This window comes from Herpailurus yagouaroundi, unplaced genomic scaffold, assembly GCF_014898765.1.
Source record: "Herpailurus yagouaroundi ecotype Mexico unplaced genomic scaffold, PumYag 308, whole genome shotgun sequence".
Classification (NCBI taxonomy): domain Eukaryota; kingdom Metazoa; phylum Chordata; class Mammalia; order Carnivora; family Felidae; genus Herpailurus; species Herpailurus yagouaroundi.
Window position 1 is genome coordinate 1,928,912 of NW_024412525.1, and position 23,865 is coordinate 1,952,776.

Sequence of the window (23,865 nt, forward strand, 5' to 3'; positions counted from 1 at the left end):
CGGAATCTCGAATCCTTTCTTGCGTCTTTCCCCTCTTTCCTCTGGGCCTTGGTATGCCCCAGGGGACAGATGTCTTGGGATCTTTAACATTTGGGATGCTGCAAATGCCGAAGTTAAATGAAATACCTCCCGGGAGGGAAGGCCGGGAGGAGGGTCGGGGAGAGAGAAGATGGCCTGGACAAACAGGTCCTGAAGCTTCGAGGCAGGAACGGGGGGCGCGGGGACAGGCGGGCGGCGCCAGAGCTCCATGGGACAGGTAAGGGGGAAAACTTAGGGGGACGCAGCGCGGGTGAACTGGGGGGCTCCAGCTCCTGAACCCGTGGTCCGTGGCCTGAGCGGAGCTGGCCCTACCAGGAACGGAGTGATTTACAAAGGGGGTGGGAATTTCAAGTTCCTACCCAAAGTGCACATTTCCGACTCCTCAACCCTTCTCCTTCGACCTTCCCCACGCCTGTGGATCCCCTGGCCAGGTTCCGGGAAGCCAGAAAGCAGCCAAACAAAAGGAGCAAAGTCTCGGGCCGCCTGGATGCGGAGGGGCGCGGTGGGGGAGGGGAGCAGGGTGGACCGGACAAAGGGGCTTTTTAAGGAAAGCCGAGAGGTCTGATTTCAGGGCGCATTCCTGGCTAGAACCCACTCCACCATCGCCTGCTGGAGGCGGACACCTTTCCCAGTGGGGACGGAGAAGAGTGGAGAAAGAAACCAGTTAAGGGACCCTCTTCCACCCTCCTTCGCCTTGAGGGTCCCGGGCTATTCCCCTTCTTTCTGCACTGCTGGCTCCGGCGGCTGACCATTGATCTGTGAATTCATTAAATGGGATCTTAGGAGTGCCTGAGACTGTTCTTTGCTGGGTGCTGGAGGCAATGCGAAGATGGTAGATGAGGCTCTTGCTTTCAAGAACTTCCAATCTCGTATATCAGAAGAAACTCAAAGGGACTTTTTGAAACTGTGGGAGTGGATGGCCACAGAGTGTGGAAGTTTCCTGATGCAGCACTTCTCCTTGGGAAGTGAAAATCCTAAAGAGATGCAGTTTTTCTCCTTTGAACAATCAGATTCCAAGTACTCTGACTTTATTCAAGGACACTCCACGTCCTCACCAACTTGTGCTCTGGGTGTTGATGCTCTGGGGGTTGGAGCAGGGCACTGATCTGAGAACCCTGATCCCTTAGGCCAGCGGGCAGCAGGGCACTGAACCCCAGCCAGCTCCTGGGGGTACTACCCACCTCCCTTTTGGTATTTTGCGTTGAGTGGCCTGGCAGACAGTGAGATCCAACCCATTGGATCTAGGGTTCTTGGGAGAATTGGTTGGCTAGTTGCATTCCAGACCTCACGTTCTGCTGGGTCAGGAAATGCTGCATGTGAGTTTGAGGGAGCAGGGGGTTTACAAAAATTCCAGAGGATCAATGCGATGAGTTGATTATCTGCATTTCTCTCCTCTGAACTCAGAGAGGGGGGATTACCTGATAGTGGGGTTCTTCACTGGGTCCCGGGCACCAAAGCATCTGTGGATAGAATTCAGAGGGTTTGTGAACTTAGATGGGAAGAAATATCTTTATTTCACACCAACCTTTAACAAAAACTTAACATTGCCTTCAATCACGAAGGCAAGAAACCATTGGCAGTAGCTGTGGCTTTGCCGTTGATAGAATTCACAGATAGTTTATGGTCACATCGCAGTTGTTCTGTCTCGAAGCATCGTTTACATTCATCGCTTCTATGAAACTATCCACTGCCACATCCCGTTTAACGTTAATAAAGAAGCATTATATATTACTATGTGTTTGTTTTTAGAACTGTATTTTAATATAATTCGTTCTCCTGGTGATTCTCTTCATTTCTTTTTTGTGCATTAAAAACATGCCATGGGCTGGTTCCAGAGATTTCCAACACCCCCCACCTGGAGCTGGGTGATGGGCAAGGTGGAAGAAGGGGACTAGTTCCACTCAGAGTCAATCTCTCTGTTTGTCTTCTTTGGAAGAATGTGACAAGCCAGTAGGGGGAGGGGAGGGCTGCAGGCTCTTTGGGACACCCAAAGCTGGCTCCACATCACAGGAGGGGTCTGCCCCCGGTTGGGGGGGCCCCCCGTAGCCTCAGCCTGGGGAGAGGAGGCAGTGGTCAGCCTGGAGGACTCTGGGGCTAGCATTGTTTGGAAAGAGGGTGTGTATAAGATGTGAAGGTGAGCTGGGTATGTGTGTAGGGACTGTGGGGGATGCAGGTGAAGGGAAGGAGGCAGACAGGAACTCTGTCCGGTGACACAGCTCTGCTCTACAGGGGACACTTGGTGGAGCACAGGGCGTTTGGAGATGGGGCTGGGAGAGGGGAGCGATCCAGAGAGATACTGAGGTGCTGATACCCCAGCGTGAAGGGACACAGTGGGAACATCAGAGTGGGAGAAAGGGAGGTGGTGCGATGTAAGCCTTGAGGGGTGTAGTCCTTAATCTGTATCACGTCTGTGTGTTTTCCACGTGGAGCCACAGGTAGCCTTATCCCTTGCTTCCCCCAATGAAGTGGGCTGAATTCTAAACAGTTTTGGGTTTGTCTGAGGATCAGTGGGGTGGGAGACCTGGAGGCTTGTTTCCTGTAGAAAACAAGTTCCGTTTCGGTCCCTGGTCCCTCATGTTTGGGGAGTGGATTTAGAGCCTGGGGTCCAGTGGCTCTCCTGTGGCGTAGGGGCTAGGACTGGGGTTCAGCTTAGTGCGCCGTGGACCCTGTTGAGGGATGGATGTAAGAAATAAATAGGCCTTGATGATCCTGGGAGGAAATGACTAGGATGAAAAGAGAGACCACTCTTGCTTTCTTGGGGACCCTAGAGCCTTCCCATACGGACTTCCATAGTTACTGCCTTCCTGAAATTTCCTTAAACCTGATTTGGGAGAGACAAAACCCAGGCCTTGCTTTCCATGACTGTGTATGGAAAGAGTCATGACCTATTCTTGTCATTCTGTCAACTTCTTGTTGGTATTCCCCATGGACGGTGGCCTTTCACCCTGCTCCTGGGGGTCTCAAATGCCTTGACCTCTCTCCTTGCTAGGGAGACTAAGGGTTAGGAGAGCAATTGTGCACCCTATCCATTCACCACTTTTGCATTGGAGTCCCCTGAGGCCATGAAGACATGACCCCCCCGTTGCCTTCTTCTGGGGTTCCTCCACGGGGAGCCCCTCTCTCCCTCCTCACCCCACCCCCGGAAGCGTAGAGGCCCAGGAGCTGCCTGCTGGCAACAGCCACGGCAGGATTAGTTCAGGGAAGGACTTGCTCACCTGCTCCTCCCCTCTGACTCAAGTCGTAACAAGTAACCTGGTTCCCCTGGCCCGGCAGGCAGCCTAGGAGGAAAGGCAGCCTACAAGGAAAGGCAGGCAGGCCAGCAGGCGGGACCAGAGGGAGGGGCGGCCATCGGCAGCGGCAAGTAGAGAGCTGGAGACAGGTCAGAGGAGAGCACAAGGGAGACTGGCCTGTGGCCTGGGACACCCTGAGGCGACATGCGACACCCCTCGGCCCCCTGACCTGGGAATGGGGGTGTTTCCCGGAATCCTGGACTAAACCCCAGAAGCAGGTGAGAGCAGGGCAGGGTGGAACAGGTCTTTGGGGCTGGGGGGCAGGCCGGCCCGGGAGTGGGGGGAGCCCCTGTAGTAGCCCTCGTCACCACCTCCTCCACCTTGTGTCTGGGGCATGGGATGATAGGGGGGTGCTGGTGGGCCCAGATGAGGAGCCCCTTGCTGTAGGTTTCCTACAGTTTTGCTGTAGTCCCCAGGCCTCCGTCTCCACAGGAAGAAGTGAGAGGCCCAGGACCTGGTTTTGGGGGCACACGGGTGATCGAGGAGGGTCCTCAGTGGCTCAGCCTGAGGGACGCTGCACTGGTGTTTCCCTTCCTTCCTCTATGCCTCTTCTTTCCTGTCTGCCTTTTCCTGGGGACATTGTTGAGTCAGGTGGACTGCTTCTAAGGACCCAGCCCTGGGGCTTGCCGCTTAGAGCTGAGGGTCTGGAGGGCAGGGAGAGATTCCTGCGTTGGGAAGGGGTTGGGCATGTTCCCTGAACTGCCTTTATCTGAAAGTAAAGCCTTAAATATCTAAGGCTCAAGGGACTCCTGTGGGGCTGGTGGAGGCGGGAGCTGAGCTTATCCCTTGGGCTCCCGGGGCAGGGTCCCCACGGCCAGGAGGGCTGCCTTGGCAGGGCACATGAGGGCGACTGCTACATGGCTGTTTGGGGTTCCTGCTCAGCCCGGCATTGTCCAAGAGGTCCAGATTCTGAGCGGAGAGCTGGACAGGGACTTCCCTGGACACTGTCTAGTCTTTGTGTCCACGAGGAAAGGAGGCTGGCCGGGCCAGGTAACTTTCTCAGGACAACACAGGCAGTAGCCGAACTACAACTTGAAGCTCTCAACTTTGGGTCCTGTGCTCTTTGCTTCGCTTGGAGCCGTGAGTTAGCCCAGAGTGTGCCCAGCATCAGACCCTGGCAGCGTGTGCCCTTGACCCTGGCGGTGAACACTGGAGGAGAGGGGGTGTGCCAAGGGGGCTCTCCTCTCATACCCACCCCTCTGTCCGCATAACCCTACACACCGCACCAGTCAAGGAGGAAAGCAGGGGCTGAGTTATCGTAACTTGCCAAGGCAACTCCTTCGTGGTTAATAATTAATTAGCAAGTGTGACTAATTCATGGCTTCTCTCCCACATTACCTCCTCCTTTGTGCAAAGCAGAACGCTCACCGTGCTAGCTGAGACACCCTTGCTTCCTAGTTCTGGCTGGGCCCGGGCCCTGGCTTCTGGGGAAGGTCAGAGGCTGCCCGCGGCGGGTGGGAGGTGGGTGAGCCGCCTGCCCCTCTGTCCTGCTCTCATCTCCAGGGGGCATGACGGTTTGGGAGGGATGGGCCATGCAGAGGTAACTCTCACACTAATTACCGTGTTCTGGGTTTCTAGAACACGGGCTGGTCTCTTTGGCATGTTTACAAAGGCCCTACGTAAACATTTCTTTTTTCTCTTTCTTTCTTTCCTTCTTTCTTTCTTTCTTTCTTTCTTTCTTTCTTTCTTTCTTTCTTTCTTTCATCCTATCATCCATTCTCTGGACTTTCTGGGAAAAATGCAATTTCACAGTGCAGGTACATATTATTATCAAGGCTACCTTTTTATTGCTATTGCCCACGGTACTTCGCTGGCCTGTGCCATTTATGGAGGTCTATAAAAGCGCTCCATCGGTCCTGCTCTTCCAGTCTCGAGAGGCAGAGGTCCTACTGGGGACCTGGCTGTGCGAAGTCCCTTCTCCCTCTCCTGGCCTTGCGTTGTGCTCGGCTTTCCCAGGGCTGACTTGCCTCTGCTGTTGGCTGGTGGCAGAGGGGTGGAGCCCACCTCCTCCACCCCGTGGCCCTGTGCCGTGGGGAGGCAGGATAAGCTCCAGACAGAAACTCAGGAGGACTTTTGGACTGTTGCTCAATGGGCTGACTCAGTGAGGAGGTGGCTGGGCTCTCCTTCCAGACCGCCTGCCTGGGCTCCTCCCGCCCCTCCCTACCCCTGCTCCAGCCAACAGCTACCAGGCCGCGGCCAGCTGAGACCCTGACCCAGGGATGTGGGCTCGGTGAGGAGCAGGTGTTGTTCTGGAGACTGGTACCCCTAGCTGGGCTGACACACGCTGAGACTGTACCTGTGCCACCCAAGTGCTCCAGGGAGATAGAGGAGTGGGTGGACTTCTTGTCCCCGGGCGGCTTCCACTCTAGTCACACAGCCCCTCCCCCTCCCTGTGACCCTGACACACACACACACACACACACACACACACACGCCAGGTCTCCTCTGGCTGTGGGGGATAGGGGATCTCAGCTGACTCCTCCTTGAAGGGTCTCCTAGACATAGTGGCTTGGGAATTATTTCAGAACTTTGGGACAGCTCTCTGGCACCTGCCTTTGGATGCATACCCTGGTCCAGAGGGCAGGGCAGCCTGGGCTTTGAGGACCCGAGAGCACAGGCTTGGGTGGGTACCCAGTGCCCAGCCAGTTTTGAAGTGTTGTCACCCACTGGGGCAGCGGGATGGGTCTCATGCCTCCTGGGTTCTCGGGCTGAGGACAGCCCCATGGCGATCGACGGCTGTGCCCCAAGAAGACATCTTCCCCTTCCTGCTTTCCTTTCCTCCTTGCTTTGTCCTCCCACCCATTTTTTTCTTATCTTTTTCCTTTTCATTCTCTTTCTTGCTCTTTTCCTTGTCCTTGTCCTTGTCCTTGTCCCCAGTCTCAGTGGTCCCTGTGGCCACCACTGCTGTTGACTCTCTTGGGCTGAGAGGCCCCTCTCAGAAGGAGGAGGCAGGGGGCTAGGGTGGGCCCAGAGAGCCCCCGAGAGCAGCTTTGATGGTGAGGCCCACAGAGCCTTCTCGGTAGCACCCCCAGAGCTGAGAACCCCCCCAGGCCAGACTGTTCCAGAAATATGGCCCTCACTTCCACTCCCCATGCCCTCAGATATCTGATCCTTAGGCTCTGTTTGAAACTAAGGGGTTTCACATCTATCTTTTTGTTGTTGTTCTCTTAAAAGCTGGGGAAACTGCAGGCCACTGACACATCCTGGCTCAGCTTGGGAACGGTGTCACCCCTCCCTACTCTGTGCCCCCTCCTCCCAGAAATCCACCATGGAGAGTAAGGATGAGGTCAGCGACACTGACAGTGGCATCATCCTGCAGTCTGGTGAGTGGTTTGGGGAATCCCGCCACGTGGGCCCCCTAGCCCTGCCTCTCTGAGGCCCCAGGCCCTAGGCCCCAGGCCCCAGGGCCGGCCAGGCTGAGAAGCTGGAAGACTGGAGTAGGGGGAGGGCAGGAGGGGTGGGAGAGGCCTCTGCTGGGGGCTAAATACGAGAGGGACTGCAGTTTTCCTGGATGGTCTGGCCTGGAGGTGTGATCCTATCTGGAACAGGTCTCTGCAACTCTGGCCCTAGTGATTACTAAGAAGTAGAAAAATCTTATCTGGCTGATGGAAAGGTCCTGTCTCTTTGGTTGGCCTGAGTCTGTGGGCCTGGTCTGGTCCTGACAGAAGAGAAGAAAGAAGCATGTGTGTGAATGAGAGAGAGAAAAAGAGAGAGGGAGAGGGAGAAAGGAGAAGGAGGAGGAGGCAGCAGTAAATTGTGTGGGTGGAGGGTGGGAAGGGTGAGAACAGAGCCCTGACCGGGTAGCCCTCCCACCCCCTGCAGATGGCCTGGTGAGGTGGCCCTTCCTTTTGAGCTGTCATGTTGCCACCTCGGACAGCCAGCAGATGAGGCGTTTGTGGTTATGACACCGGCCGCAGCACCTGAGATCTGTGATCAGTGGGCAGGCATGAGGCTGTGTGTGTGTGTGTGTGTGTGTGTGTGTGTGTGTGTGTACACGTGTGGGCCTGGGATAGTTAACGAGTGTCTGAGAGGGGCTTACCCACCTCGGCTTCCCTGAGCCAGTGCCCTGTGGCCCCCCTAGGCCCTGACAGCCCGGTGTCCCCGGTGAAGGAGCTGACCCACGCGGTGCGCAAGCAGCAGAGGGCCCTGGAAGAGCGGCTGGAGGCACACCTGGAGGAGCTGAAGAGACTCTGCCTCAGGGAGGCGGTGAGAGCCTCGGCCGGCCCCTGGTTCCTCCCAATAACTTGGGGTTAACCTGAGGAGCCCTAGAGCCACATTTGGGGATGTTTGGGCTGAGGGAAGGGAACCCCGTTTGTGGGAGAGTTCTGGAAATCAGATGGGGGTGTGGTGCCTGGAGTCCCTCACCTGGGCCCTGAGCGGCCCTGAGCGAAGGAAGTAGCCAAGGTGGGGCCCCCAGACACGGGAGGGAAAGACAGAGGGGCTACAGAGGGAGTTGACAGAGGTGCCTGTGGGAATGTAACCAGGGCCAGAGTAGATCTCTGGCGGGGGTGAGCAGAAGGTAGAAGGGAAAGAGGAGGGAATGCAGAGGGTGCCCTGAAGAGGCCAGTGAGACAGGCCTGGGGGACGGGATGGGGTGGGGAGTGGGCAGGGGCCTCTGGGGAAGGATGGGCACAGGCAAAGGGGGTACCGGCTATGCTTGGTTGGCCAAGGGCTGGGCAGTTGGAGCGGGGCCTGGCTGACGTTGCTTCCACTGCAGGAGCTGACGGGTGTCTTGCCGGCCGAGTATCCCCTCAAACCAGGGGAAAAGGCCCCCAAGGTCCGCCGCAGGATTGGAGCAGCTTATAAACTGGACGAGCGGGCCTTGCACAGAGAGGTGAGGCACCTCAGGGGGCTGTCTCTCAACCCCCCCCCACCACCCCCCCACCAAATGTTGATCCCTGAGCCAAGGCCTCACCGTCTGGAGGGGCAGCTTCTGAGGCACAGGGCCCTCTCCTGGTTTTTGGCAATCTCCACCACCCCCCGCCCCCCGCCATCACACCCAGTCAGGGTGCTCGGCTCCGTGTCGATGAGGGGTACCCACTCACATGCAGCCCAGTGGCCATGGGGAAGGTGTGCAAGAGCTGGGGACTCACGAGAGGACCCTGGGTTTGTCTGGGCCAGTAGGCAGAAGATCAGTTAAGAGCTCAACCACCAGCCCAGGGAGGCAGTGGCCCATTTAAACAGGTTATTCTGGCCCCTAGGGCTGTCCTCTTTCTCAGCGGGGGAAGGCAGGTGGTGAGGGGGCGGCTCGGGCCCCGGGATCCCTTCCCCATGGTGCGAAAGGTGGCAAGTGTCCCCTGGGCTCGCCTGCCTGGCCCTTGGGGTCAGGAGGGAGAGTGGCCCACGTTGGTGACCGCTCTGCCCGGCTCAGTGGGCAGGTTGGCGGGTGGGTCCCCGTGCCGGCTCTTCGGGCCCACAGGTTTGCTCTCGGGGCATCTCCCACCGCTCCACCTTCCGCCCCAGGGCCCCAGGGCCGCCCGTGCTGCCGTCTGCTTCCCGGGCTGGGGGTCCATCGGGGCCCTTCCCTGGGTCCCCACGGCCACTGAGCCCCCTGCCTCTCCCACTCCTCAGGACCCCCTGAGCGGCCTGGAGCGGGAGCTAGCCCTGCAGCTGCAGATTGCCGAAGCAGCCCGCCGCCTGTGCCGGGAGGGGAACCTCAGCAGGCAGGCCCGCCGGCAGCGGAAGCATGCCATGCTGCAGGAGGAGAAGAAGCTGAGGGAGCTGGAGCGCTGCCTGGGCGAGCAGCGGCGCACCAGCGGGCCCCCTCCTGCCGCTGCCCTGCCCCTGGGCCGAGGTGAGCCGGTCGCCCTGAGAGTCCCGTCCCGGGCCACGCGGGCCTCGTGTGAGCTTAGGTGGCATGGCCCCGGGGCCACTGCATTCGCCTTCGTGCCCAGCACTGTGTTTAATAGTCCAGATTGGCTTTAGCTGGGAAACCTGCTTCCTCGGTTCACCTCTACCCCATCCTGACCCTCTGCAACCCCAACAAGCTGTGGCCCAGGGCTTCTCCATCCCGTGAGGCCCTCTCCCCCAATCTCCTTAGGAAGCGTCCCATTCCTTCCACGTCCGCCTCAAAACCCACTGCCCTCAAGAAGGCCTTCTAGGCAGAAAGGTGCTCCCCAGGCTGACTTCGAGCTTCTTCCCAGGGTCTATGCAGCTGCGGTAGCCAGGTCCACCCTCCTGCCCTCCAGACCCCAGCGGCTGGCTTATATGGTCAGGAAGCGTGAGGCTGACGTGAGCCTGAGGCTCTGAGCTGACGTACTGTCCCCCGGCCTGAGCGACGCTGCTCAGGGACCCAGGGCTACTCGTGGGATGTTTAGGTTGAAATCCAGCACCACCAGTGCCACACCCCACCATCCCTTAAGCATCTAGAACCACCCTGGTGAAGCGGAATCCCTCCACTTCTGCTCTTTGCTCTTACTGTGCCTCTAGTCTAGTCCCTTGAGCCCTGTGGCCCAGAGACCTGGGGCTGTGGGGCACCTAGAAAGTCGTCCCTGCCCAGGACCTGCCATTATTGGACACCGGTGCACCCAGCCCGGGTTACCTTCCAACAAGTGGTTCTGAGCCCTCAGTTGTGTTGGCTTTGCCCTCTCCTGATGCAAACCCAGCTTGTCAAGTCCACTCGCAGCCCTACCTTCTACTTCTCACGGCATCATGCCCGTCGCTTGCCTCAACCCCTGGCCTCTCATGGGGCCCAGTTGTAGGGGAGGGACCTGGGGTGAAGAAGGGAGGGGTGGCCTGGGGCCATCCTTGGAACTGGAGACCAAGGCCTTGGTCTGGGCTTGGGGAATTGTCTACTTCTCCCACACCCTCCGGCTCCTACCCCTGCACCTTGGGTTGGCTTTTCACAGAGGCTGCTCTCCTCTTCTGGTTGGGGATGCTCGTATTTAGAACCCCCCGTGCCCTGTGGCCCATGCTGTGGGCAAGGGGATGCTCCTAGTACAGGTCTCCAGAGTCCCCGCTGCCTCACGTTGTCTCTGATGTAGGTGAGAAAGGGTGTGACCAGACACCTCCCAGGTCACCTCCAGCAGAAGCAGAGAATGAGGGAGGAGGTACCTCCGTGTGACAGTTGACCCAATAAACCCAGGAGACCGTGCACCTGACCCAGGCTCAGATGGCCAGACTTCTCTGGGTCGACTGTCTCTGGCCTGGCTGCAAGATAATACTCGTGGTCTCCCAGGCTCAGATGGAAAAGAAGTTCTCCATCCTCCCTCCACTCCGACAGGATCCCCAGGACTTGGGCCCCCCCCCCCCCCCTTGAAAGGCAGCCACTGACTTGGCTTGTGGAAGTCCCTGAGGGACTTACCTGCGCTGTGCTGGTAGGGAGCCGGCGGCGGAGTGAGAAGTGCCCCTGTCCCAGTTTGCCTCAGCCCCTCCTGTGTCTTCTCCAGCCCCGTACTGCTCAGCAGCCTGCAGATGTTGGGGTGGCAGAGGGTGTGAGGGGATATCACACTGCTGCTGCCATTGTGACCAGTGATGCTTCTCGTTGGGGGTATGAGCGGGTCAGGACGTGCCTGGGGCTTTGGTTAACCTTCATGGGAGACAGGCGGTTCTGAAACCTCGGTGCACTCAGCTGTAGAGAAGAAACCTGGGGTAGCGGCCGCCTTTCACCCTCCAGATCAGAGAAAAAGACGCTGCACCCTCCACCTTCAAACCCTGTCTTGCCAGTGGGCCTGAGGTCCTGGGTTCTAATGTCCTGCCTTGGGAGCGCAGGAGGAAGCAGCTCTAGACCAGTGATTCCTTCTCTGGCTCCTCTGCCCAGCTGTGCTTTCCCCAGAAGGAGGAAGTAGAAAGGGATTAATAATTAGTTAGTAGCTGAGAGGTGTTTTGAATTAAAAAGGAAAAAAAAAGCAAACAAAAAAAAAAAAAAAAAAAGGAAAGGAAAAGCCACCCTGCCCCCTTGGTCTCCACACAAGGCTTATTCAATTTAGGATAATTACTAATTATGCCAAGTGGGGGTAATTAGCTAGTACCTTGCAGGTGGCAGGGAGCAGTCAGGTGTTAAACTAATTCACCACAGTGAATTTGATGAGAAATCCCCCCACGCCCCCATGACACACACCTCTAATTTTAGTAGGTGCTCGGAATGCGTTTGTGGACTGACAATACCTTCCTTTAGCAATGCTATCTATTGGAATTTCTGCGGTGATGGAAATGTTCCATATCTGTGCTGTCTATAGTAGCCGCTAGAGCATATGAAATGTGCCTGGTTTGACCGAGGAACTGAATTTTTAATTTTATTTCATTTAAATTAACATAACCCCCATGCAGCTAGTGGCGACCCGTTGAACAGTGCGGCCTTTGAGAATGTGCAGAGTTGGTGGGTGTGACCTCTGTAGTTCCCTCCTCACCTGGGGGGTCCAGCTGCCAGTGCTGGACTGAGGGCAGGGTGAGGTTGATCCGGGGCTGGGTTGGGGCAGTGTGGCTGAGACAGTGAGCGGCCCTCGGGAACGGCTGTGTTTGGCTGGCAGATAGATGTGCTCCCTCCATGTCTTAACTCCACAAAAGCAGCGGGTCTCCAGATCACCCTCTTTGCATTGCATTTGTTTGGCCAATGAGTCTCTGACATGCTTGTTTTTATGAAGATTAGGGATGATGGGAGATGATGTCTTTCTTCCCAGATCATAGAGTCAAACCAAAACACATGACACTAACCCCAGCTGCATCACAGGACCATGATAGTAACAGTCCCACAAATTCTTCAACTTGACAGATCTGTAAAAAAGAATACTCTTTATTCTCCGAGGTTTTGTAAAAGATCAGAGGCAGAGAACCAGAATTCAGTAAAAGGGTGTAGCCTCACTTGAACCCCAAAGCAAAGGCTAGTACGAGCCAAGCACAGCATGGCCTAGCTGGCTACTTGGGAGTCGCCCAGCTCCTTGGGCAGTATGCCCTACATGGTTTAAGAACTACTCTGGGTAGAGTTTTTTAATTCATTTAAGTTGTGGAGCAAAGGTTGACAAACTTCTATAGAGGCTCAGTAAATATTTTAGGCCTCATGGGCTATAAGGTCTCTGTCGCAACTACTCAACTCTGCCATTGTGGTGCAAAAGCAGCCAGACCTTATGTAAATAAATCTGTAGCTGTGTTTCGATAAAACTTTATTTATAAAAACAGTGAGTTAACTGTATTCGGCCCAAGGGCCCATAGTTTACCAGTCGTGGTACAAAGGATTTTAAGATGACTGGAATTGTTTAACTGTCTTAGAACTTTCTAGATAATGACTTGTGCATTAGATGCTAGCTAATAGGAGAACCCATAAATGGTAGGTAGCGGTGACAAGCCAGACTCTGGTCAGACTGTCTGGGTATGAATTCTGACTCAATCACCTTTTGGTGGATTGGCCTAAGCCATGTTACTCAGTTCCTGCAAGCTTTGGTTTTCTTAGCTGTTACATGATGATAATAGTGTTTACCTTACACGGTGGTTATGATGACATAAATTAATATACATAAAGTACTTAGAAAACTACTGACTGGTACAACAGAAGTATTGGCTATTGTTCATTTCCCCTCATCATTGTTATCAAACATAGTTGAAAATACTTTGTGAATTCCATCCAGGTCAGTAGAGTATTCTCAGGGTCTAAATGTTTCAGTTTGTTCAAGGGCAATGGCAAATGTAAGTTCCCTCTGATTTCCTGGGTCACAGCTGCTGTTGTGCCATGCAGAAATGTCACACTCCCATTTCATGCAAGTGACTTGCCATATCACCAATTGAAGAATCAGATCGCTGTGAATTGATCCCACAACTCCACAACTCAAACTGCCACTTTGCGCTGCCCTTGGTACTGGTAATGCAGGGCTTCTCAGATTTGGGGTCTTTGAGTTGAGTTGTATTCATGATCTCAGAAGACTATAGAAACGTTAGGCAAATTATTTCCATCCCAAAGGCCTTCCAGAATGACACTTCGCCTTTCCCTTCCACTGCTGAGAAACCCTGTCAGAAAAAGCCCTGGCTTTTTTTTTTTTTTTTTTTTTTTTTCCTTACAGACAGGGAGACTGAGGCCTAGAGCATTGAAATGGCTTATTCAAGGTTGTGTAGCTAATAGAAGAGCTAGGATTGAAATCAGGCTTCCCGAGTCCTCCTAGCTTCTGATTTTTTTTTCCACTTCCGAGTAGTAAATTCATATCTAACATAGTATTTAGTACACAGTTGGTATTTCCTGATACGGGATGCTATCGGGAAGGGGGTGGGGTCAATACTGCCGGATAAGCCAGATCTAGGAGTTGATTTCCTCACCTCTTTCTCTCCTCTTTGACTTTTCCAGAGCTCAGCGCCTCAGATGACAGCTCTCTATCAGATGGGCTGCTCCTGGAGGAAGGTGAGAGGGGTAGTTTAGGGCCTATTGTCAGGATTGGGCTCATAACAGAAGACAGTGGGGCTTTGGCAGACTTCACTGCTAAGGACTTCAAATGGGGAGTGGAGATTTACTGAACTAGTGAAGGCAGGAGTGCCGGGCTGGGCTCCAGGTCTCTGCTCCTACTTGATGCTAATTTCTATGTGCCCTTGCACACGTTCATTTGAGGGTGGGGATGTGCTGACCCTTTGCCATTCTAGAAGTTCAATCATTTTGACAGGGAAGGAAAAGGTGAATTCTAGCAGAGTCTATGGGCTCTGGGGTCCCTGCCTTTGCCCTGGGACCCTAAGAGCCATCTGGCCACAATCCTTGCCCTCTTTGAATAGAGGATGGCACTGGGGAAGGAAACACTGTCCATCGATTAAGAACCCTGTTTATAAACCTTAAGGATGCTGGGGGTCAAGGTGGACCAAGAGGGTAGCGCAGTCCTATGTAGGGGAGTGTCCAGGTCAATAAGGAAATAGTGCACCTGGGCACAGCATGAACAAGAAAATTAGGTAAGCGGAAAGGTAGCTGCAGATATAATACTAGGAGCAAAGGTTAGAAGGTGGAATGATGTGAACTAAAGGCAGTCAATCTGGGGAGGTTTCTTGAAGGAGGCAGGTGTAAAATAGAGCTATGGGTGAGGAAGTCCCAAAGGAGAACAAAACATTTTTGAGCATCTGGGCCTGGAGCCACAGCCTGGAACAGCCAGATAAGCAGCGGTGGGAGGGAGAGCAAGGCGTGGGCCACGGAGGTTCTTGTTGGGCCGATTTCCTAGCTACTGCCTTCACCAGGTTTCTTTTCACTCTCCGCAGAGGAATCCCAAGTGCCAAAACCTCCCCCAGAGTCCCCAGCTCCACCTTCCCGGCCTCTCCCACCCCAGAGCCTGGAGGGGCTGAAGCCAGCAGGACCTGAGACTGGGGGCCTGGAGCGGGCCCCCATCCAGAACAGTCCCTGGAAGGAGACCAGCCTGGACCACCCCTATGAGAAGCCCAGAAAATCTTCTGAACCCAACAGCGAGTCCAGGTCAGGACGGGGAGGAAGGGGAGGGCTGGAAGTGGGTGGGAGCTGTGCTTGGCCAGGGGGGTACAGGCAGGGCAAGGCGTGGGAGACTGCCCCTCTCCTTAACTGTGTGATGGTGAGAGATGTGAGTTTTGGGGCCCCCTTCCACTGTGCCCCCTTCCTCTGCACAGCTTGAGGCCCTGAATGGAGGCATTCTTGCCACTGACCTGTCCCTAATTCTTTTGCAGCAGCCCAGCCACCACGCCACAGGACGGGCCCGGTGCCTCCAGCCTATGGCTGCTGGAGCCTGCCTCCTACCATGTGGTTCCCATCCGCAGCGTTCCTGGCCAGCGGCAGGGCCGCACCAGTGCCCCAGCCACCCCTGAGATGCAGGGGAGGAGGGGCCAGGCGCAGTCTCTGAGGTAAGAGACAGGTCATCCCAGAGATGCAGGGGGAGGCGAGACCCACTATTGAGAGCTTACATTTGGAGGGTGGTGGCTTCCAGGATACAGGTGGGACTGGGTGACACATGGCTAGTGCTGTGGCTTCTCCATCCCTTCTTGGGGCACCTCTCAATAGAGGCTTTGCCACAATCAGCAAAACCAGAGGCAAGTCACTTGTGAAGCAAGCTATTTTCTGCACAACCCAATTCAAGTCCCCCCCCCCCCCAACCTATATTCTCCTATGGCACGAGACTATGTGCCTTGGTAGATACTTTTGCAACTGTTTAAGATTGTTGTATTACTGGTCGCTGACAGTGGATGATTCACTCTCTCAATTGATGTGCAGTCGATTCTCATTATTTGTGGGAGTCTGACGTCCTATAAAGTCACCGCAGACAGTAAAGTAGCAATACTGAACCATTGCTCCTAGGGAAAGCACAGGGTGAGGCTCTCGAGAGCTTCTGGTCACAACATTTTTGTCAATCGATCAGTCCATAACCTTGTTTTATGTGTGTTTCTGTTGAAAGACACCTTATTTAATATATGCTGTTGACCCATTAACATTGAACTGGCCAATGGCACTGTCACTCATGCCCGAATAAAACTCATCTCCTATGTATATTCTACTGAAGGCACCTTCATACATAGCCTTCCTGCCCTTAGGAACACCAGACAGCACTTCAGCACTATGCTTAGGGCCATTCTAAACAGTGAAGCCACCAAGAAAAAGTACAAGAATATAAAACGCGTGACACTAAATAGATTGTGGCAAGAATACTCATTTATGGTATGAAAGCCGAAACAAGGAGTCAGAGCGTTGCCTTGTTTGGTCTCGGCTGGGAATGTGCCTATTGGGCATGTCAAAGTCTTCACCATTCTGTGTGTGCATCCACAAATGACCGCAAAAGTATTTGTGGGTGTTGACTTTGAGGCTACAAATGCATTTTGACTATGGGGGGGATTTGCAAATACAGAATCTGCAAATAATGAGAGTCAGTTGTATGTTATTTTCCAATTGCTTTATCAGTATTCTTGGTGATAGTTTCAGTGACAGCGTTATGAAAGGCACTGTTAGCTACACCCCACGGAAAGCCCTGGGCACCACTGCTGGGCTCTTCTGTCAGTTTAAATTCACTCATCAGGCAGCACTGGACTGGGTGCAGCCTGGGACAACTGCTCTCAAGTCAGGCCATGAATTTTATATTTTACATACTCCCAGGGCTATTTTACAAACAGTGCCTTTGTGCAAACTGGGAAAAGGGGCTGGATTTCAGCCCCTGCGGGTCTTGGGCTGCCCCCTTGTGGAGGGTCGACCTGCGTGCAGTCCCCCTATGGTAGTTTGGTGGCGCCGCCAGAACAACATGCCACAGAGTGGGTGGCTTAATGACAGGGATTTATGGTCTCACCGTTCGGGAGGCTGGAAGTTCAAGATCAGGGTGGGGTTGGTTTCTTCTAAGGCTTCTCCTTGCCTTGTGCATGGCCATCTACTTCCTTCACACGGTCTCTACCACATGACAGCTTTACAGGTCCAGCTTAGATACCTGACCACGGATTCTGTGGGTGTCATGTGGCTGAACACAGGGTCCCTAAAGCAGCTGAAAATAGCCCACGTGGCCGTGGCACGCTTTGCACAAAGCACAGAAGTGTGAATGCAGCAGGAGGGATACGTTGAATGGCACACCAGGCCTGGAGGGTGTCTGGATGCTTCCTGGAGGGGGGCGGGGGAGGTTTGTAGAGCGTCTGCCTCACCTGTTTATCCCCCCCCCCCCCCCCCCCCCCCCCAGGCCCAAAGGCCTAGATTCGGCCTCCCCGGCTCAGTGTGTCTCCCCTTCCCCCCTCAGGATGGATTCCTTCCGGGCGGGTCCCGAGGGCCGAGGCCGCAGCGCCTTCCCCCGCCGCCGCCCCACTCACTACACGGTGACGGTGCCCGACTCCTGCTTCCCCCCGACCAAGCCCCCGCTGCCCCACCCCGCCTACCACTCCTGCTCGGAGGACAGCGGCTCCGACGTCTCCAGCATCTCGCACCCCACGTCGCCGGGCAGCAGCAGCCCCGACATCTCCTTCCTGCGGCCCCTGTCCCCGCCCGAGCCGCCCCGTCCCCGCGGGGCCTGGGTCCCGGCCGGCGCGCACTACCCCAAGCTGCTGCCGCCGCCCGGGCGCTACGTGCTGGTGGCCGAGAGCCACCTGCCGCCGCCCGGCGAGTGGGAGCTGGGCCGCGCCGCCCTGGGCCCCGCCTACGAGGAGGACGCGGCCGCGCTGCGCTGGCAGCGGCTGGTGGCCTCCCGCGGCCGCCTGGTGCGGACGCCCTCCCTGAAGGACAGCCCCGCGGGCCGCGCGCTCAGCAAGGCGGCCGTGTCCGAGGAGCTCAAGTCGTGGCACGAGCGCGCGCGCCTCCGGAGCGGCCGCCCGCACTCGCTGGACCGCCAGGGGGCTTTCCGCGTCCGGAGCCTGCCCCCCGGGAGAGAGGGCTTCGCGCGATCCCCGGCTCCCCGGACACAGGTACGGGCGGCCCCGGGGTCACGGGGCCTTCCAGCTGGGGGCGGGCTGCGATTCTAGCGGGCCCCAGAGTAGAGAGGTTTGATGCCACTAGGCTGGTGGCCGCGCCGTCCCCAGCTGGGAAGGACAAGCCACAGAACCTTTCCTCTTGGCTTTGGAAGGCACTCGTGACACCTCCCCCCCCCCCCCCCCCCCCCCCCCCATTTTGCCTCTAGCTCAAGAGCGCTCACCCACGTACACTGGTGGAGGTAATCCTGGAAGAGAGCGGGGCTCTTTTCCTTACGGGCTCCACAGATGATCCGCAAAGCAGATAAGACTGTATTCAGAAGCAGAAGTCCAATCCGAATTAACCCCCAAGTTTCCTGATGTGAAGGCCCAGGACAAAGGGAGAGTCTGGACACGTGTTTGCAGAAGCCGGGACCTGTGATTGCCTGTGGGTCCACCTTCCCTCCGGCGGCCCTCCTGGCTGCAGGGCTGAGAAGCAGGGTGGCTAATGGTTAAGTGCACAGGCTTTTCAGCCTCTCAAGCCAGGCTACAGGGGGGGTTTCAAATCTCAGCCCTGCTCCCTGGAAGGGATATTAATGATTGGACAACTATCTCAGAGGGCCATGAACTCTAAATGAGTTATTATGTGTAAAATGATCAGAACAGTGTAGAGTAAGTATAAGTAAGCGGTATTCTTATCCGCCAAGGACCAGATTGGTAAGGTAGACATGAGGTAAGGCTGCCCACTCTGGTTTCAGTGACCCAGTTTCTTCATTCTGGAAGTAGGGATAACACACATGCATCTTATCTTCTTTCTCCCTGGCATGGAGGGCTCTGCAGCCTCCAGAAGTTACCAACAGGCTGCTTCTTTGAGACCCAAGATCCCTACCAGGCCCAGCTGCACATCCCTCCCCCACCCACCAGGTCTCTGGGCTGCAGCTGGCATCCTGGCCTGGCAGCGGCCTGGCCTGGGTCCCAGGCCGCACCCTCCAGCTGACGTGCTTTTTCTTTTCCCTTCCTGCCAGCTTGGACCTGTCCTCAGCTCAGGCCCAGCCTATCCCAACCTGCCAGACAGGGAGGGTGACAAGAAGTGAGCCCAGGAAATTCGGGGAGGAGGAGGGCAGGGCGCCTGGCACACCCCAAAGAAAGTGGAGTGGAAAATGGATAAAGGGTGATCACTGGGGGACATAGAACCTCCTGGAAAGGCAGGGGCTGAGTGCCTGGGCCCCTGTAGCTGCCAGTCAGTGTCCTTAAGGCAAAGGGATGGTGTACCTGTGTTTGCTGTTTGACATTTCTACCTGGTTTGCTTACAGATCTCTCCTTTCTTCCTGACCCCGGCAGGTGACCACAGTGTATGTGCCCCGGAGATCGCCCGAAGGGGCCCCTGTGCAAGTCTTTGTGCCTGAGAATGGCGAGATCATCAGCCAGGTGTAACCAAGGCCGGGTGTCACCGTGTGCCCTGAATGCCTCAACCTGGCTGCCGGAAAAGACTGTTCCACAGCAGGGCTGGAGCCGAGACCTCCCTGCCTCGAGTGCCTTCTTCGGCTCCTTTACCCCATCGCGGGTCGATGACCTGGAGCTGAGCCTTTTTTTTTTTTTTAATGTCTTTTGTTCAGAAACCCTGGCCTTAGGATTTATATTGTGATTTGTCCTCAAGATCCCAATAATATGATGATGCTTTATTCCCCAGAGCTTGGTCTACTGGACTTGAGGCATTGCCTGTCTGACTGACAGCATTTGTCTCCTTCTGCAAGACAAGTGGCAGGGGACACGTGGAGCAGAGAGGGCCACGTCGGGATTCCTCACAGACTATTCTCTGGCTCAGAGCACGTCCCTGGAGAACAGCTCCTGTCTCACTGCAGCTGGAGGCACACTAGTGCGCCTCACCACCCCCATTTCCCAGCTCTCTGGGTACTGTAGGGGTGCCTGACAGGGGGAGAATCTTCTTCCCCCTTTATAATGTGCTCTGTGATGCACACACGAAGTGGTAGGTTAAAGACCACACATCCTGGTGGAGTATTGTCTCCCTGGGCCCTATTTTCCTCACCCCATAACCCCCTCTGGAGGGCCCCCAGTCACTCACCATATGCTCTCTGTGCCGTGTGGGCTCCCACATCCACCCAGACCTCTGAGCCTTACGTTTGAGGCTTCACCGGACTGTAGCATTAGGAGGCCCGGGCTGGGGGCTGGCCCGTGGTGGTGTTTGGTGGAGAGCAGCCCATGCTTTGACCACCGTCTCTGGGCATCGTGAGAGCTTGCAACCCCACCCATTTCTCTGCCATCTTTTCATTATCGTCCTAAAAACGAAAACCTTCCAGATATCTTTGGAGAGGCACCACTGTTGTGGCATGTTCTCCTGGGAGGGGGTAGGGGTCCCTGCCCTTTTTACCCCTCACCCAGCTGTGCTGCTGCTTTTGAGACTGGATTTCCTTGAAAGAGGGCAAGTCCTTATTTTTACAAATATGGGAATACTCACTCTTAAGGGCGTTCATTAATCATCCCATCTGCTAAGACTTGAGCAGGCCTGGACACTTCCTGTGCTAAGACCATCCGATAGTCTCTGGGTTCTCGTCCCAGGGCCTTTTTGCTGCCTGGTCACATACTCAGATCTCCTGCCTCAAGGAGAAAGCACAGAGTTGAAGCTTGGTGGTGTTAGGAAGAACGGAGTTCTGATTCCGCCCATGCAGACCCCTTTCCCCTCTGAGTGGCCTGGACTTGGACAGAAACTACAAATACAGCTTAAACTCCCAATCACTTTGATGCCTGACCCCAAAGAAACACAGTTCTCCCCACTGGACAGAAGGCAGTGTAGCCAACTGCACAAGGGTGCCGAGGGAGGAACTTAGGTGGCCCGTCAGGAATCTGGGGGAGGAGAGGAGAGCCTGAGGGGAAGCACCCGCATTTCTGTCACTGCCCTCTTACCACATCCTGCAGCTCCCTCCTTTTTGGGTGGACTCTGGCCCCATTATGTTAGAATGTCCTAGTTCGGATGCTGTTCGCTTCCATTTTATCTCTGAGCGCCTGTCCCTGGTGTAAAGCTATCTCCCCTCCCCGTGTCCTCCTGGGAGCCCAGAGCTCCTAGGCTGAGCCAGGAGACAGCCCAGCACCCCCCCCCCCCCCCCCCCCCCCACATGAGGGTCCTTTATGTTAACTTATTGGTCCTGTGTAATGCCTAGCGCAGTTGCGAAGTGGCTGCATACTTGGCTGCGGGGCTGGAACTGTGTGGGTTTTAGTGCCAAATATGTCAATAAAGTCTGTTCTTTGTGATTGGCCTGAGCTGATGAAGCGTTCTTTTGTGCCAAGTTTTCTGAGCAGAGGTTTTGCCCAGCCCTCAAGATGCCTGCCCAGGGAGGCAGAGTCGCCTGGTCTCCAGCGGGTCTGGCCTGGTCCCTGGGAAGCAGGGGGATGGCCGGGGTGGTAGAGGTTCTCTGCTCCCTGGCAGGATGGAATGAGGAACAGTTCCTGCCAGAGCTCCTTAGGTCCCCAGGGCCAGAGGAGATGGGCTCTGGGAGCCACTTTCTCAACGGCAGGGACTTCCGCTCCAGGAAGTCTGAAGGCTTCCCCCAGGCCAGGCTAGGCAGTGGATGGCGATGAGTGGGGCTGAGTCTCCCGTTCCTTGAAGCGGTTCTAGGAGCTCTGGCCTGCCCAGAGTGGAGGTTTCCATGAGAAATAGGAGCTTCTCCAAAGCTCTACAACGCAGGAGTTTCCTTGGGATGGTGGGGGGAGGCGCTTTCCACAAGGTCTCCTCCCCCACTTCTGGGCAGGGTTGCCCACAGCCCCTCCCACCTGGGGACCTGCGCGGGGAGGGGGAGGGGAGGGGGAGGAAAGCTCCAATTCAGCCCACTTCCCTGCCGGCCCTGCAGGGGCCGCTATAGGACCCGGGGCACAGCGCCCCCTGGAGCCACGATGCCCGGGAGAAGCGCGTGCCCTGGATCTGAGGTGCCCGGTGTGTCAGGTAAAGGGGTCCCTGCCTGCCTGTCCCTCTCCACAGCACACACAGGGCCGATGGCTACGGGTAGGGGTGACTCCAGCCTGGCCCTGGGTGCTGAGCCCTGGGGACCGGGGGAATCTGTGGGCTTCAGGGGCTTGGCTTTCTCAGGCTTGGGGGAGACTCCATTCTGGGTAGAGGTGCGTGGGTGGAGCAGGTCTCTAGGGGTCTCTGGAGGAGTGAACGTCCTAATTGTGGACCTAAGGATCTTCAACTTAACCGAACTGGTCATAACAGGGCGCTTGATTCTGTATTGTAGACAATTGGGATGAGTTAGGCCCAGGGAAAGTGACCAAGTGCTGGGGAGTTCCGAGGGGGCAACCAGTCAGAGGAGGAAGCTCCCCAGCCACAGGACTGACGGAGACCAGCTAACACATGGGGACACAAAAGAAGGCAGGGGCAGGCCCTCTGTCAAGGCTCTTCTAAGAACAGCCCATAATGGGATACACAAGTTTGGGGACCCCAAGGGCAGGGCAGTGAGAGAACTGGCTCAGGCGGTGGTCTCCTGGTCCACGAGAAGATTTTCCTGGGCAGTGTCTGGGGGCGGGGACAGATATTTAGGGGCTCTTAGCTCCCCTACCACAGGGCAAAATGGGATTGATGAATTGGGGAAGGGGGACAGAAGTCTCTGGTATAAGGGAGCTTTAGGATTTTATTCTATTTTATTTTATTTTATTTTTTTAATGTTTATTTTTGAGAGAGAGCAAGAGGGGGAGGGGCAGAGAGAGGGGGAGACCGAGAACCCCAGGCAGGCTCTGCAAAGTCAGTGCAGAGCCCAAGGTGGGGCTCGAACTCACAAGCTGAACCTGTGAGATCACGACCTGAGCTGAAAACAGGAGTTGGACGCTTGACCCACTGAGCCACCCAGGCACCCTGGGAGCTTTAGGATTTTAGCAACAAGACTCCCAGAGTCAATTTGACCCAGAGGCAGAGGGACGGACATCATTGGTGCCTCATTCTGTCTTTTAGACAGTAGTGATGAGACCCCCAGGAGACCACGTCTGCAGCTGAAATTTGCCCTTGCAGGTCACGCCCTGAATGGAAGACTCGTAGACAAGTCGGGATGAGTCGGGGCCCTTTCCGAGGGTCGCATATCTTCCCATGGGGGAGGGAAAGGGAGCTGACGGTGAGAAGCTGGCACTGGCATTGCTCAGCCAGTTCTTTTCTTGTAAATGTCCTGCCTCGCACAGCTTCACCCCTCGGTGGAGAAGCTGTATCCCTAGGAAGGAGCATCTAACGCCTGACCTGGCTACAGTCCTCACAGGCTGCAGGCTGCTACCCCAAGGATGCAGATGAATCCATATCCTCACAAGCACCAATTAGGCAGAGTCACCTTGTCGCGATCAACTCACCAAGTCTCTTGGAATCCTGACTTAACGGGTGAGCAGTTGGCCCCGGACTGGGCTGCGTTTCAACTCATTGTAGTTTCAGAGGTGAAGGTGATAGGCCCAGCCTTTGCTCGAGATGTCACCTGGTGGGCACGAGCCTACCCACTTCCGGCTGTCTCCTTCACAGCTCTGGGCTCGTGTCCGTCTTCAGAACTGCCTCGAGGAGCCTGGAGCCAGGCAGGGAACAGGACGCTGGGGCTTTGAATTAAAGCTCACCCAGCTCACAGCTGTTCAGGGAGCCAACTCCCATGCCCCCCTGCCGTGTGCATCTCTATGCCTATCTCAGCTGAACAGCCAGACTGATCTTGTTAAACAAAAGTCAGACCATACCACTCTTTTACTCAAAGCCTATCCAGGGCTTCCGTCCCATTCAGGGCCAAAGCCCAAGTCCTTACAGTAGCGCTTTCCATAGGCCTTGAAAGGCCCTTGTGACGTGTCCCATTACCACTCCGCTTCTGTCACCTACCATTCTCCTTGCTCCCTCCACTCCAGGCACACGGTCCTTGCTTTCCATGAGCATGCCAGGCATGATCCTGCCCCTGGGCCTTTGCATTTGCTGTTCCTTGGGCCTCGAATGCTCTTTCCCTAGATGTCTGTATGGTTTGGTCCTCACGTAAAGGACCGGCCCTTCAAGACTGCTCAAATTGAGTCAGTGAGCTTTTCTCTGACCTCCATGTATGTATACAAACCTATATGAGCAAATACAAAAAGAATACCTTTAAAACAATAGTAACCAGAGTTTCCGTGAAGGAGCCATTTGGCCTGTAAGCTCTACTTAGAAGAGAGCCTTTTCCCTAGAAGATGCTCAATAAACAGATGCCAAAGAATGAATTCATTGATTTCCCTGCTATGTGTCAGGGATTCTCCTAATATTTTACATGAATGAATGAATTCA

General features: G+C 55.5%; 1 protein-coding gene across 2 annotated transcripts; it reads left to right on the plus strand.

Annotated features, from left to right (window-relative positions):
- Positions 1 to 13: 13 nt before the first annotated feature.
- Positions 14 to 20,870, plus strand: INAVA (innate immunity activator). 2 transcript variants are annotated; one of them, XM_040462093.1, is made up of 10 exons: positions 14 to 256; positions 6,504 to 6,652; positions 7,411 to 7,535; positions 8,047 to 8,163; positions 8,901 to 9,123; positions 13,597 to 13,650; positions 14,484 to 14,694; positions 14,919 to 15,092; positions 16,955 to 17,612; positions 18,936 to 20,870. In XM_040462093.1, the coding sequence occupies exons 1-10, from the start codon at positions 54 to 56 to the stop codon at positions 19,026 to 19,028; spliced, it is 2,007 nt and encodes a 668-aa protein (XP_040318027.1). In that variant the 5' UTR covers positions 14 to 53; the 3' UTR covers positions 19,029 to 20,870. The 2 variants fall into 2 exon arrangements, with proteins under 2 accessions (XP_040318027.1, XP_040318028.1); XM_040462094.1 differs by lacking the exon at positions 14 to 256 and adding an exon at positions 3,275 to 3,547.
- Positions 20,871 to 23,865: the final 2,995 nt, after the last annotated feature.